Here is a 13,256-nt window from a genome sequence, read left to right as displayed (position 1 = left end):
GAAGGCTCCCTCTTAAACAAATACTTGTTGACCATTTCCATGGCATTTAAAGATGTTTAAGTTACAAATTTATGTATAATTGTAGCATTATTTATAATTAATTAAATGTTTATAAGGCTCCCAGATATTTGCAAGCAGGATGTATGTTACCCTGGCATCGTAGCGTGCTTTGCTAGAGATTGTGTTAGCGTCAAGGAACCGATACTGAGGGGATGTTTGATACCGATGAGTTATGTGAAGTATAAATAGTTCATGTTTCAGTGGAAACTCTCGGCTTGTTCTTGTTGACCACAGGGACCCCACTGGCAGTGATCAGATGTATGGGCTGAAGGTTTTCTGCACGCTAACCTAGAAAAGCAATTCCGTGCTGGAGGCCTGTTTCGGAAAGGGGAGTTGTGCAAAGTCCACAGTTAGTAAAAACCAGTGAAACTTTACTATTTCTTAACTCATGTTTAGCCAGTTTTAAGTTAACAAGCGTCATCGGGGGTGATCCCAAAAAAGTTCCCTGCAGGCTCCTTGCAGTCAGGGAAGAGGGATGGGTGCTCCCAGGGTGAGCAGCGTAAATGGTGGGAGTTCCTGTCCTGGTGTCCCTCGGGGGACAGCTGAGAGGCTGCGGAGCAAAACTTGCTAGGCTTCGTGTATAAGGTTCCTGGAGTCCCTTTCCCACTTCAGAGGGCTGATTGCGGTATGGAGGTTCATTCGTTACGTCCTAAATACTGGTTAGCTGTGAGTGGATTGTTCTGGGCGCAAGGGGAAGAAAGAGAGCTTCCTCCTGCTCTCCTGCCCTGGTGCCTGTGCAGGCAGCAGGGAACGCGTGGCTGGGGGTAGGCATGGCGATGCTCTTCCCACAGGGCTTCGGTTTAAGGAATTGCCAGCTCTTTGATGATGCAGGTAAAACAATTCAGGACGTTACTGCCATTCACCTGGATGCCCTGAAAGCTACCCAGGGAGCAGTGCTAGCCCATTTCGGTGCCCGGTGAAGCTAATAAGGTTAAACCTCAGCAGAAGGTGATACATGCCCATCTGTTTGACATTGCGCTGAGCTGAACCTCAGTAGTGCTCACAAGGACACCCATGGCACAGATAATCTCCATGTGAGGGGCAGTAATTTCTTAAATTGCTTAGCTAAATGTGCATAATTCCCATCATCATTCCGATGCTTTCTAGACATGAAACTTAGTCATTAAAGAAACCGCTCCCCTAGACAAAGTGCAGGTGGTGACTTGTGTGTCTTGCTGATAGCAAAGATTCATTTATGAAAAAATTTAATCTGATGGCAGGTAAAATTATTAATAAACAGTAATTAATATCTGTGATGTTCTTTACCCATTCTCAAATGACGAGGGAACAAATGGTGTTTGCTCCTGAGTCATGTGAAATTGCGTCTTACCACATTTTTCATAAGCCGTCTGCAATCTTCTTCATTGTCAGTGTTTGTATGTAAAGTACATGTGGCAGGAACTTTTCAGGAATGTATAAATAGAAATGTCCAGAAAAGTTTATATTTTAAGGCAATTCTGCAGTCATATAAGAACGAGGAGGATCTTGCAGTGAAGCTGGAGGAAAGCTGCTGTGGTGGGATTGAGGCAACGATCTGGTCAGGCCTGATTAAGCAGAAGCAGTCAGGAGGCAGCGTAGCACCAATGTGTATTTTAAATCAGCATTGTGTCTTGGGTAATGTGTATCACTGTTGTACAACAGATTGTACAGCTGGTATATTGAAAAATATTGCTCATATGTCTCACTGAAACAGTTATGCAATTTGTTACTCCCACCAATTCTTTTTTTTTTTTCGAAGTGTTGAGCGTAACACAAGACTAAATGCATTTTGGTAATCAGTTTTAGAGACTGCTGTTCCTGTTTAGTAGACATAATAGGAATATAGGATTAATAGGGCAAATATCGGGGAGAAAAGTTTGAATTTGAATTAATATCCAGTGATTTGATTCCTGATTTTGATCACAAAGCAATGCTCTGAGGCAGCAGAAATAGGGTGATTTTCCTGAGATTTCAAAGCAATTTAGGTAAAATGTAATCTCTGGCTATTAAATGACCTGTGGCTGGAAAAAGATTTGTAGTCTGGCACCCCTTGTTCTGTCTGTTACTCTTATTGTTTATTTTCCACCAACAAGGAAATCTCCTAGTTGCCTTCTCCTCTGTGTTTGAGATCATCAGGGGGCTGTTATCATTTCAAGAGGAGGTATAGAGCAGCATGTAAAATCAATTCTATATTTATATCAAATATGTAAAAGTGCACATGTATAAGTGTATTTGTGCAGTCATGCTAGTAGTATCAAATTATCATTTCTCCGGTAACTTTCATTTTGAAGGTCTTTCAGTGATCTTTTAAGTACATGTTAGTGAATTATTTTTAAAGATGACATGATAAAAAATTATTTGGGTGAAGTTACAACAAAGTTTATTTTCAGACCATGCTGGAACCATTAAAACTCCTCTTCTAAAAATACATCATCCATGCAAAGGCATTGGATTCATAGAACCAGGACAGATTTATTCAAAATATCAATCTTCAGGTGTTTTATGCTTCTGTGCCCTTAAAGAGCGTGTTCCACTTTATCAGCTGAGCGAAAATGTTATTCATTAACATATCAACATATTTTTGTAATCTTTATTACTACTATTAAGAAAAAATATTCTATCAAGTGGAAATGGTAGGTGGTCTATACCACTAGCCTTTGAAAGGGGAGTAAAGGCTTTATGTCCAGAAAAATGCATAAAACTATTTTGTTTATACAGTTACCTGGTGGCATGTTCAAACAAGAGGTTTTCCAACCATAAATGCCAATTTGTCGGCATTTTTCTGAATCTCTCTATTGCACCCTTTGGGAAGCCATGTGTGCATTGTATATATCCCATTTTCAGAAGTTCACTGTGTCTGAGTTTTGAAATTAGCTTGCTGGTTGAAATGAGCTGGATGGTTCTTGTTCTGCACAGCACAAAGCCTGCAGAGCTGTATGGCATCATCTCCAGTCGTCTCTCTTCATCGCCGTTCTGTGAGCAGCACTTTCAAACAAAATGCTTCACTGCACATCTGTTGTCTTTTTGCAGGTGATGTATCACCAATCAGCATGTCTCCCATCAGTCAGTCACAGTTTATTCCCCTTGGGGAAATCCTTTGCCTGGCCATCTCAGCAATGAACTCTGCCCGAAAACAAGTCACACAAGAAGCACTAATGGAGCACCTAACAACCTGCTTCCCAGGTAACTGTACATTAATAAATCATTGGTCAGATGAGCTCATGTCTGTAAAAGGGCAATTAAAGGATTCACTACCCGAAAGATGCTTGTATTTTTAGCTTGCTTATAAGAAGATGGAGTTTTCATCATGTAGTAGTCTGTTTATCTTAATATTTCCATCCCATCCAGGAGATGATGCTACCCAAAAGTAAAAGGAGGCATTTGTGTTCTAATCTTAAAACCTTTTCTATTCTTTATTTTTATACATCCAGAATATGAAGTTCTCTTTGACAGGGCTGTTCACATGAGATGCATTTTGCAGGGTCAATTCCTGACTTTTTGTAACTGTTAAAACAGTCTTGAGGTACTAAACAACAAACTTGATTGGATTGTTTCTTTCCTTTTTTTTTTTTTTTGAACTGATATCAGAATAACCTTGTTTGTTTCTTTTCTCACAAAATACTTTCTTTATTATCATACTCAGGAGAGTTTAGTACTTTTTAGTACTTACAGAGAACAAAGCATATGCTGGAGCCAGAGCAGACTTACTCTGCCTTGTGGCTTTCAAGCTGGTTTTAAGCTAACTCATAAGAGCTCTGTTGACTTTATTAACCTGTTTGAAGTGTCATCATTCACTAACATCAGGCTGACCTCACAGAGGTCTCTGTGTAGAGCATTCTCTTAAATAGCAGATTTCCCACACGTTTTCCTGCACCTGTGACAGACTCTTAAACTGGGGGTGAGGGGGGGGGGGCTTGATACAAGCAGTTGATGATCTATCAGCAGGGGATTGTTAAAATTAAACTGAAAGTAGGCTGCCAGCCTGGTGTCCAGGGCCTTTCAGAGTCATCTTGGATGCAGTTCTGGCTTTTGCTTCTGCACTACACTTGCTTGAAAATCTTTAAATGTATTTTTTACTTGACAACTCTCTCCATGACAGAAAGGTTTGGGAACCGTAGATTTGCTTGCTGTGTCCTCTTCAGGAGATTTTCTTGCCAGCAATTGCTAATATTTATCTAACAGTAAAATTAAAATGTCTTGAATTAAAGATACTGTAACATCAACAAAAGTAAACTGTATTAAGAATGTACTTGTGAATATGCCACTTCCCTATTGGCAGCCTGTTTCAGAAGTTGGTGAATCAATCAAAATGCATCTTGAAGAGACATCTAAAAGCGTGCTGTAAAGGCCTGGGCAGAGGTTTTACTGCTAAAGAGAGCCCAATATTTTCACTTGGGCTTTGTATGATCCTGGATAAGATGTTTGACCATTCTGTGCCTCAGTTTACAATTCTCTAAACTAGCTAAGAAACCTCTTTATTGTACTTCTTTTACAGCTGTAAAAGCAGTTCATTAAAAATTCTTCAGTAAGAAAATTACTGATACATCTAGAGGTGGGGGTTAGTCTGTTCTCCCACGTGCCTGGTGACAGGAGGAGGGGGAATGGGCGAAAGTTGCAACAGCGGAGTTTTAGGTTGGATGTTAGGAAGTACTTCTTTACCGAAAGGGTTATTAAGCATTGGAACGGGCTGCCCAGGGAGGTGGTGGAGTCACCATCCCTGGAGGTCTTTAAAAGACGTTTAGATGTAGAGCTTAGCGATATGGTTTAGTGGAGTACTTAGTGTTAGGTCGGAGGTTGGACTCGATGATCTTGAGGTCTCTTCCAACCTAGAAATCTGTGATACTGTGTGATCTGCTTCATCTGGGCAACCATGATTTGTCGTCTTGAATTTTTCTGCTTTAAGTTACAGAGCAAGAGTTACTTAAAGACTTGAATGTTATGTAGGCTTTTACTATGACAGGCACTAGGTTCTGAGATTCTAAAATGTAGTTCTGGATCTAGAGCCATGTTTGAAGTAAACAATTCTGTCTGATGTTTGATATTCACACTTTGGAAAAAACTTACTGCAAATATATTTTGTAAATACTGACTTTCTGACCCAGTTTGTGGTTTTGCTTGTGAGGGTTTATTTCAGTATGCTTTGTAGGTTTTGAAAATAGTGGTAAAAGTTATAACGGGTAGCATGCAAAGAAGGTAAAGTTCACAATTTTAATCCTAGTTTAATTTATTTTGATGATTTTTTCCCAGTCACATTTTCTATATAGCTATGTATGAGAAAGGTTCCATAGGCTGCAAGTGTTTTTCCAATGATTCTGTCAATACATTTATTACAAACATGATTGCATGGTGGAAATGATGATTTATTGGTGGCATCCCCTGGGTTTCCTGGGAGCATGGTTATCAGGTGCCTATCAGGTCTAGCTGTTCTTGCAGGACAGAACCATACATCAAAAATAATTCCACAGGCTGGATTATTTTGTAGGCTCTGCTCACAAGAAGCCTGAGGCAAGTTAGCACATGGTCTCTTGCTGCCTCTTTTTTTCCACTAGCCATGAGCATGTGCATTTCTCAAGTCTGGGATTAAAAAAGGAGAACCTTGTTTTTTTTTCCTACCCAAAACATAAATAAAATTATATTTAAACAATCCATCCTTTGTTGTCCAATTTTTTCCCCTCTGTAGAGGAATGCCTTTCTCTCTCACCCATAGCATGTGTAACAGAGCATGCATGTTCTGTCAGTGTATGAGGATTATCCATACATCTCACACCTTTTTCCAACAAACAGAACCTCTTTCTTGTGCTGAATGATATTTCCACTTGTCTGCCCAAACTGTCCCAAAAATCAGCCATGAGTCCTTGTGATCACTGTGGCTATTTTCAATTACCTGATGTCCTCCCATATTCTGATAGTTTATTTTGCCTAATTAGGCTCTGATGCGCTGAGAGAGGGGAGAGCATTATCAGTGTAGAAGTATCTGTCATTGTCAAATAACCTCTCTGTATCTCACCCTGTAGCAGCACTTGTCTGCCTGTGCCGTTTGTGTTTTAATGAACAGATGCTTCGCTGCGTTTCATGGCATGTATAAATTTCCTAAGACCCCAGATGCCATTCTCAAACTGCCTAAGAATAACAAACCTCTTTCCTCAGTGCGGGTCTTACACTAGCAGTCTAGCCCTCTAGTTTGCTGAGCCATTGTGCAGGCATAAATCTGGGCCATGGCTCTATGTGAAATAAGGTATGCTAATTATTTATAACATCACATAGCAACCACTCCACATCCTTAACTAGTATTTCATGAGCCAATCAGAGTATTTCTTTTATCCCTTGTTAAGCCTTAGCATCAGCTCAGGAGAAAATCATTTTAGCAGATTTAACACCACTTAAATACTACTTCAGATGTATTTTTCATGAATTTATTTTATTGACAATGTTTGTAATGATAATGCACATCTTATTTGTGGCGTTTGTTATTTGCTATGTTTTTTAAAAAGCGAGAGTTCCTGCTGTACGTGCTCCCATTATTCTAACTTAGAATTAAACAATGAGATGTTTGTACAGCCCCACTTTATAATTTATTGACCACGGTTTTAATCCTGTGCACGAAATGTAAATCTTTGAAATCCAGTATAAGGAGCTAAGAATGTAACCTCTGGTCCTGTGTTTGGCAGCCAGACCCTCTTAGGGGTATGACCATGGCTGAAGAAAGCATCAAGTTTTAGACTATGCTGCCTTTAGGAAGGCTTTTTCTTTTCTTTTCAGTTTTGTCCACATAGTTATTAAAATCATTTTAAGGTGTTCAGAATTTCAGTGGGGAAAGTTTGTCTGTGCATTGGACTAAGTCACTTTCGAAGCAAACATATTTTTCTGAAAGCTGGCAAATCCCTCTGGCGTCCACCTTCCTATCTGTTCACTCTTTAAATATGTGAAATGTATATGTCGCGCTTAAAATAAGTGTGTTACATTAACTGAGTTCACTCTAGGTCAGTGTTCTTTGTGAGCAGCAAACAAGACATAATCTTCTGTCTGGAAGCTCAGTGGATGGCATAGTAGACTCTCTTGAGATGCAAAAAATGTACATGTCTGATGATTCAGGGTCCAGACGGTTTCTGCTCTTGAATTATTAAAATGCTACATAATCTTAAATAACACCACTGCTGTCATACAGTATTTTAAATGATAAACTCTAGTCTCTAAACTACTGTTGTGTTTTTTTTTTCCCTCTTGCTCCTGTTTAATACGGGAAGGGAGACCATAAGGAGACTTCTGAACGCAGGGGCAGGTTATATATAGAAATGATGTGGGCAGGTTACTATGAAGAAAAAAATCTCGAGGAAACCGGGAAATCTGATTTCTTCATCTGCTTGTACCGCAGAGTTGCCACGATCTTTGACAAGTCGCTTGCCCTCTCTCTCTCATTGGTATTTCCAACACAATAGGGCTGCTAAGTCTTGTTGATTATTTTAAATGCTTTGTTATGCTTGGAGTGTCGATCATGAGTTGTATCTAGCCACGTGAGTGAAGAATCAGACAACTGAGGTGGTGTGGGGGAGTTGCAGATCTAACTGAGGAAGAGGCTTGACTTAAAAACAATCCCCTGCAAACCCAGTCCTGGCGGTGGTAACTGCGGAGAGACTGTGCAGGCATGAAAGCCTTGCTGTCCTAGTTGCCTCATCAAGTTACTGTACCTTGCTGGTTTCCCATTTGCAGTGGCCAGTCGCAAATGTGCAGATCTTCCTACTTGGACTTCCCACCTTGGGATAATTGAGCTGATAACAGGAACGGGAAGCTGCTTTGGCCCATTGCTTCCCTGGCTCACAAAATGTGAAAAGGTGTAGAGCTATCAAACGGTAAATGCACACTGACAAAAAATAGATCCTCTTTTCATTCACTGAGAGCCTTCAGGCCTGCCAGTGGCTCTAGTTGGAGCAGGGCCAGTCCCAGCGTGTTCCCGTTTTATGCTTTCTCATCAGTGTATTTATTTTTTCACCTGATGAATGGCATTGAAAGTGCCATATGCAGAACAGTTAAATGACCCACTGCTATCTTAGGGTCTTCATCCACAGAACTTTCCTGTGCTGTTTTTTTTAACCTCTTTAAAGGCTGCAGAACTTTTAGTAAAAGCTCGCACAGAGGAGCGTTTATTTTATTTTTGATTCGAGCTGCCACAATCTAACATGGAAACCCCACCAACCATGGCACTAAACAAGGAGGCTTCTTGTGTGGGGGTGTGGTGTGTGGTTTTTTTGTTTGTTTGTTTGTTTTTTTACTGTATGAATATGAATTGTGAAATGGGAGAATCTCTCTTCCTGATGTTAGTATGGGAAGCTTGGACTTCTAAGTTTGTGTAATTCCACTGCACACCCTAAATCCAGTGGAGTAAATTTGGGCCTTAGGATCTTATGTTTCTATTAACTGCACTGAGCTTGATTGCCAGCCACTGCCCCACTCCTTCAAGTTCAAAAACAAAACCCAGCAACAGAGATGGAGCCCTGGGGTAAAATGTTTAACTGCTCCAGAGGGAAAATGAAAGCAGTGGGAAAAAGGAATTGTTAGGTAGGATAAATTTTACACTTCCCAGTATAAATACACTTCTTGATCTTTGTGCCATTTGGCTCTGGTTATGAGCAGTAGGCACCGATCGAGTGTACATCTGCTGAGGCTATGCCGTATTTGAAGTACTCACAGACGTACTAAGTATGAAGACGTATTCAAAATAGCAAAAATGGGAACCAGAGTGATGTCATTGCTTCTGTCCGCGCTACAGGACAGCCTAATTCAAGTTTGGGTCTGTGCCTGCTTTCACAAGTACCTGAAAGAGACCTGGACAAAGCCTGTAGCCAGCGTTAGCTGTCAGCACTGGGCTCCAGAGAGCTGTACCTGCCACCGTCACCGCTGGGGCAGTGAGCCACAGGGAAGTCTGCATGCAGGGGATAGAAGTGGCAGGCTCCGACTCCAGAGAGAAGGCTGGCACAGTTCACTTACAGCGTCACTGACTGCCCAGCCACGCTAATTATTTCCTCCTTGATGTCAGTCTGCCCATTCTCCGCTCCCAGGACTTAGTGGATTAATGTAACTACAGTGCACCCAGTGTTCAGAGACCCGTTTACCCAACACGTTGTAGTCATTATGGTTTGTTGGGTGAAAAATATGCCTGATTCTTCCTACCATGTATTTGCAAGACATTTTTGTGTAAGCTAGTATGAAACATTAGAAGATCCCTATCAGTCTCTTTCCCCTCCCTTTTCTGTAAACTCACAGGAGAATGTCTTCCTCCTTTTTTTTAAAAAAAAAAAACAATCAACATATTTTAAAAACGTTTTTAAGTAAAATAAGGGCAAAGGACTAGACAAAGGTGGGTATGTATTGAGATATTTATGTGTAGGCTCCTGAAGAATGCAATGGATTGGTCAAGTTGTATGTGAAGAGAAAGGAGGAGTGACTGACCGCTGCACAACAGTTGCATGGCAATGGGAGCAGTATTGGATCCTGTGGTGCATTTTCAGCACAGGATGTAGGGGCGTATAAGCTTGAGTTTGGAATCATCCACCGCTTGTGATGCAAAGCCTAAGGCAGAAGGGGTGCTGCTATCCGAGCAGACATACGGGCCTCAGCACAGGACTGAAGGTGTACACACTCTGGTGCTGACCACTGGTTGTTGCAGGAACTGAAATTAGTCTTCGTGTTCGTGTGGTTATGCTGAGGGCAGCCTGCTTACCAGGTGCCACTGCCTCACAGGCCAGAGGAAGCGTGGCATATTGATTGATGTCTTCAGTTCGGAGAGATGTAGGACTCAGGCCTAGGGAGGGATGTGCCTTTTTTCCCCTGACTCTCTGAATTTCAGCATTTCCCATCTGTTGCTATGCCTGGCATGTTTGCTCATCCAGCAATCCAAGTGCTCTGTCTCCAGAATTACCACATGAAGTGAGGAAAAGAGGCATGTTTCTGATTATCCCTTTCATTTGTGTATTCCTTCCATTTTTCACTCTCACATACTCTCTCAAAGTATGTACTGTCCTTACCTCTTCTATTTCCTCTGGATAAGGCACCCTCTTTGAGCTCTATGGACTGCCCATGAACTCTGTGTACTGACCCATATATATACCTTCTCTGTTTTAACCGCTTTCTCTCGAATGTCCATGTTACTCCTAACACTGCTGTTTCCATTGTAAGATTTTAGTTGTAGCATCCAGATGCTACTGGATATGAGCAGTACGGCCATGTCCCTAAATTCAAATAACATTTGAAGCCAGACATAAGAATGCTTACTAAGGTGCCTGTGCTGTTTGTCTACTGTCATTGAATCTGCAGGAAGGTTGAATTCTAAGTACAAGAGTGTGCATGCAGCTACAACTACTGAAATATAGAAACAAGAGCATGTAATCATTCAAATGAAAGGTGGGCACCGGTGTTCTCCACATTGCTTTCAGTGTGTGCCTTTTTGGTAAAGGTGTGTTTCAGAAGTTAAGAATGCATGTTAAGAAAAAGGAGATGAATATTATGAAGGAAAGTCCTTTTGCTGTAGTATTAGTGGGTAAGGCTATAGGTGGTTTATTGTAAATAAACTTGAGTGCTGTGTTGCTTTTTTTCTTTCTCCTTCATTAAGTGGAAGAATGGAGGGGAGAAGTTTTCCATAAAAGAAAGTTAAGTGGAGAAGACATGATTTCTTTTTGTAGCCAAAAAAAGTCTGTTTCCTGTTCTACACAGGCTGTTTTGCCTTCATGGCATGAGGGTGGTGCCTAGAACTCGCAGGCAGAATTAGGTGGTATCTTTTTTGTTTTTCTCAGCCTGAGCTCTATCCCTGGATATAGAAGGGTATCGGCTACATTTAGAAATGGGCAATTTAGGGACAATATCTACACTGGAGTAAAAGCATAAGACTTGCAAGCAGGGGCTGCCTTGGATTCTAGGCAGGCAGTCCCTTCTCCCATGTGAGAGAGTAGGCGCCTGCACCACTCCTCAAGTTTGGGCAAAAAGGGGATTTTCAGATTTTGGCAGATCAAAGCAGTGCAACAGTAACATGCATAAGAGGGACTAGCATCTTTCTACTTGTTTCTTCTTACTTAGTGTGTTGTTGTAGTTGTAAGTAAAGGAAGTGAAGTTACACTTACCTCTTCCCTTAAATTCTAGTCAGGGCTCAACTCAGGCAGAGCTCCTCCAGATTTCCTTCAGCATGGCTCCGCAGATGTACAAGGGCATGTTAAAATAAAGGGCATGGGGCCTATGCTTTTCTTCATGGAAAACCGTGTATGTCTGTTCCTTGTTAATTCTCTTCACTTTCCACCACTCCTTATTTCCCAGGTAGTTTGCATCTGTTTCTTTGGCAGAAGCAGCCAAGAAATTGAACCTTTATTTTACTTACTGTGCTTTACTTTCCAATGTGCTTGACATGGTGAATGGGAGATCTTGTCACCGTGTTTGGTATCATGAAATCAAGTGTGAGGGTGCACGGCAGCAAGGCTTCTGAGGCTTACAGGACGTTAGAGCTGCTGTAAGCTGTGCTACTGGTCACCTGTAGTTTGTTCAGCACTGTGAGACTTGCTTTGTTCACAAAGGCTGGACTTGTTTGAGTCACCCAGTGTTTTACTACAGGCTGTCATCTAGTCCTCAAGAACATGCCTGTGCTGAGTTACCCTTGCAGCAAGAAACTGTTTTTGAGTGAGTTCTCCAGTTCATTTAAAAAGCCAAGCTGTTCAACAGAGACATTCTGAAATACAAAGTACAAAAGCTTTCCCATCCCACTTCCTTTGGAAAAAATATTGTGTGAGCTTCTTTATTTGGTAGCATATTTCAACGATAGTGTATGTGAGCTTTGTGGCATCCATTTGCATTTTGAAAAGTATTGGTAAAATGCAGAGCCTTCTTCCAGGCCTGTTTATTTATTTGATCTAATTTCAGCATCCCAGATTAGCCAGTAAAGAAGCTGGATATTCTTGGTTTCGTTGTCACGTGGAGCATGCTCTGAGATAGTGAACTTTTCATTGCCTTGCCTTTCATTTATGCTGTGGTACTGGGAACTGAAGTTTGGAGCCCATTATGGGTGCCATCAACAGCACGCTGCCCGTTCGGTGGGATGTTGGAGGCAGTGCCAGAGCCCTTGCTGTCATCCTCGTGTTTGCTCACACAAGGAGCTCAGTGAGCTTGCAGACTCCAGCCTTTGACACGCAGGTGAAGAGCTGGTGACCATGCACTGTGTGCCGCAGAAGGTAACTGTGTCTGTGACAGGTACAGCTAGTTGGGATTTTTCCATGAAGTGTTTTTGTGAAAAGCAGATACTGTGGTGAAATGCATGCATGATTTCATGGAATTCCAGTCCTTTCAGGTATGCAGAATTTGACTTGATGAGGCCTTGAACAACGTGACCTAAGTTGGCCTGGTCTCGAGTAGGTGGGCTGACCACATGGCTTCAGGAGGTGCCTTGCAGCTTAACTTACTCTCTGTTTCTGCTACTTGTTTTCTAAATTAGTTTTGATGAAAAGAAAGCTAAAACCTAGAGTAAATAATACTAACTGGTTAAAACAATTTCTTCAATTCTAAAAACGTAAACCGGGTTAGTACCCAGAAATAAACTTAAGCAGTTTTTAGTTCAGCAGATGTATTGCTTGAAGATAACTTTTTCCACTGAAAAAAATCCAAGATTTTTATTTTTAATTCAACACAAACAGATTTTTTAAAACTAGCTTGTGAACTAAACCTCTTGTTCCCTTAGCTCTAGATGGAGCTTATTCCTGTGCACAGCATGCTAACTTGGTATTTTATCTAATAAAGTATTAAAGACTTGCTCCTGCACCACTGAACCCAGCAGGAGTACTGGCAGTGCCAAGGAGCAGGTTCACAGCGCCAGGTCTACCATGTGTCTAGTGTGACACTGGTGCAAGGTTGACAGCCTGTCCCTCTCGTGGTATGTGATATTTTCACTTAGGTAAGCACCCCTCACGTCTCACATGAAAGGCAGTGAACTCTCAGAAGCAGCGTGTTAGGAGCTAGATCTGTAAGTTGCAACACAGTAGAAAAGTTTGTGTGGGCAAGTTGAACTGTATCAGTCAAGGCGTACCTTTTGGAGCCGCTGTTGTAGTTGAGACGTTTTAAATTTGGGGGATGCTTTTTTTTTTTTTCCTTTGTAGTATTCTTCCATAGAGAAACAACTTAGTTATCCAAGTAAGCAAATAACCACTGTTTTATACATGACTGTACATTGTTCTAAATACTTCTGGTGAACT

General features: G+C 41.3%; 1 protein-coding gene across 12 annotated transcripts in view; it reads left to right on the top strand.

Annotated features, from left to right (window-relative positions):
• STOX2 (storkhead box 2) overlaps window positions 1–13,256 on the top strand; it is a 146,327-nt gene that overhangs the window by 121,925 nt on the left and 11,146 nt on the right. For all 12 annotated transcript variants that reach the window (XM_080590459.1, XM_080590462.1, XM_080590464.1 and 9 more), the window contains one exon: window positions 3,070–3,222. In XM_080590459.1, the coding sequence (XP_080446585.1) occupies window positions 3,070–3,222 (153 nt within the window). The remainder of the gene's footprint in view (window positions 1–3,069; window positions 3,223–13,256) is intronic.

The sequence above is a fragment of the Anser brachyrhynchus genome (genome assembly GCF_964034855.1).
Source record: "Anser brachyrhynchus genome assembly, chromosome: 4".
In the NCBI taxonomy this organism is placed as follows: domain Eukaryota; kingdom Metazoa; phylum Chordata; class Aves; order Anseriformes; family Anatidae; genus Anser; species Anser brachyrhynchus.
Note: the sequence above shows the minus strand (reverse complement) of the source record. Positions and strands in the feature narration are given on the sequence as shown.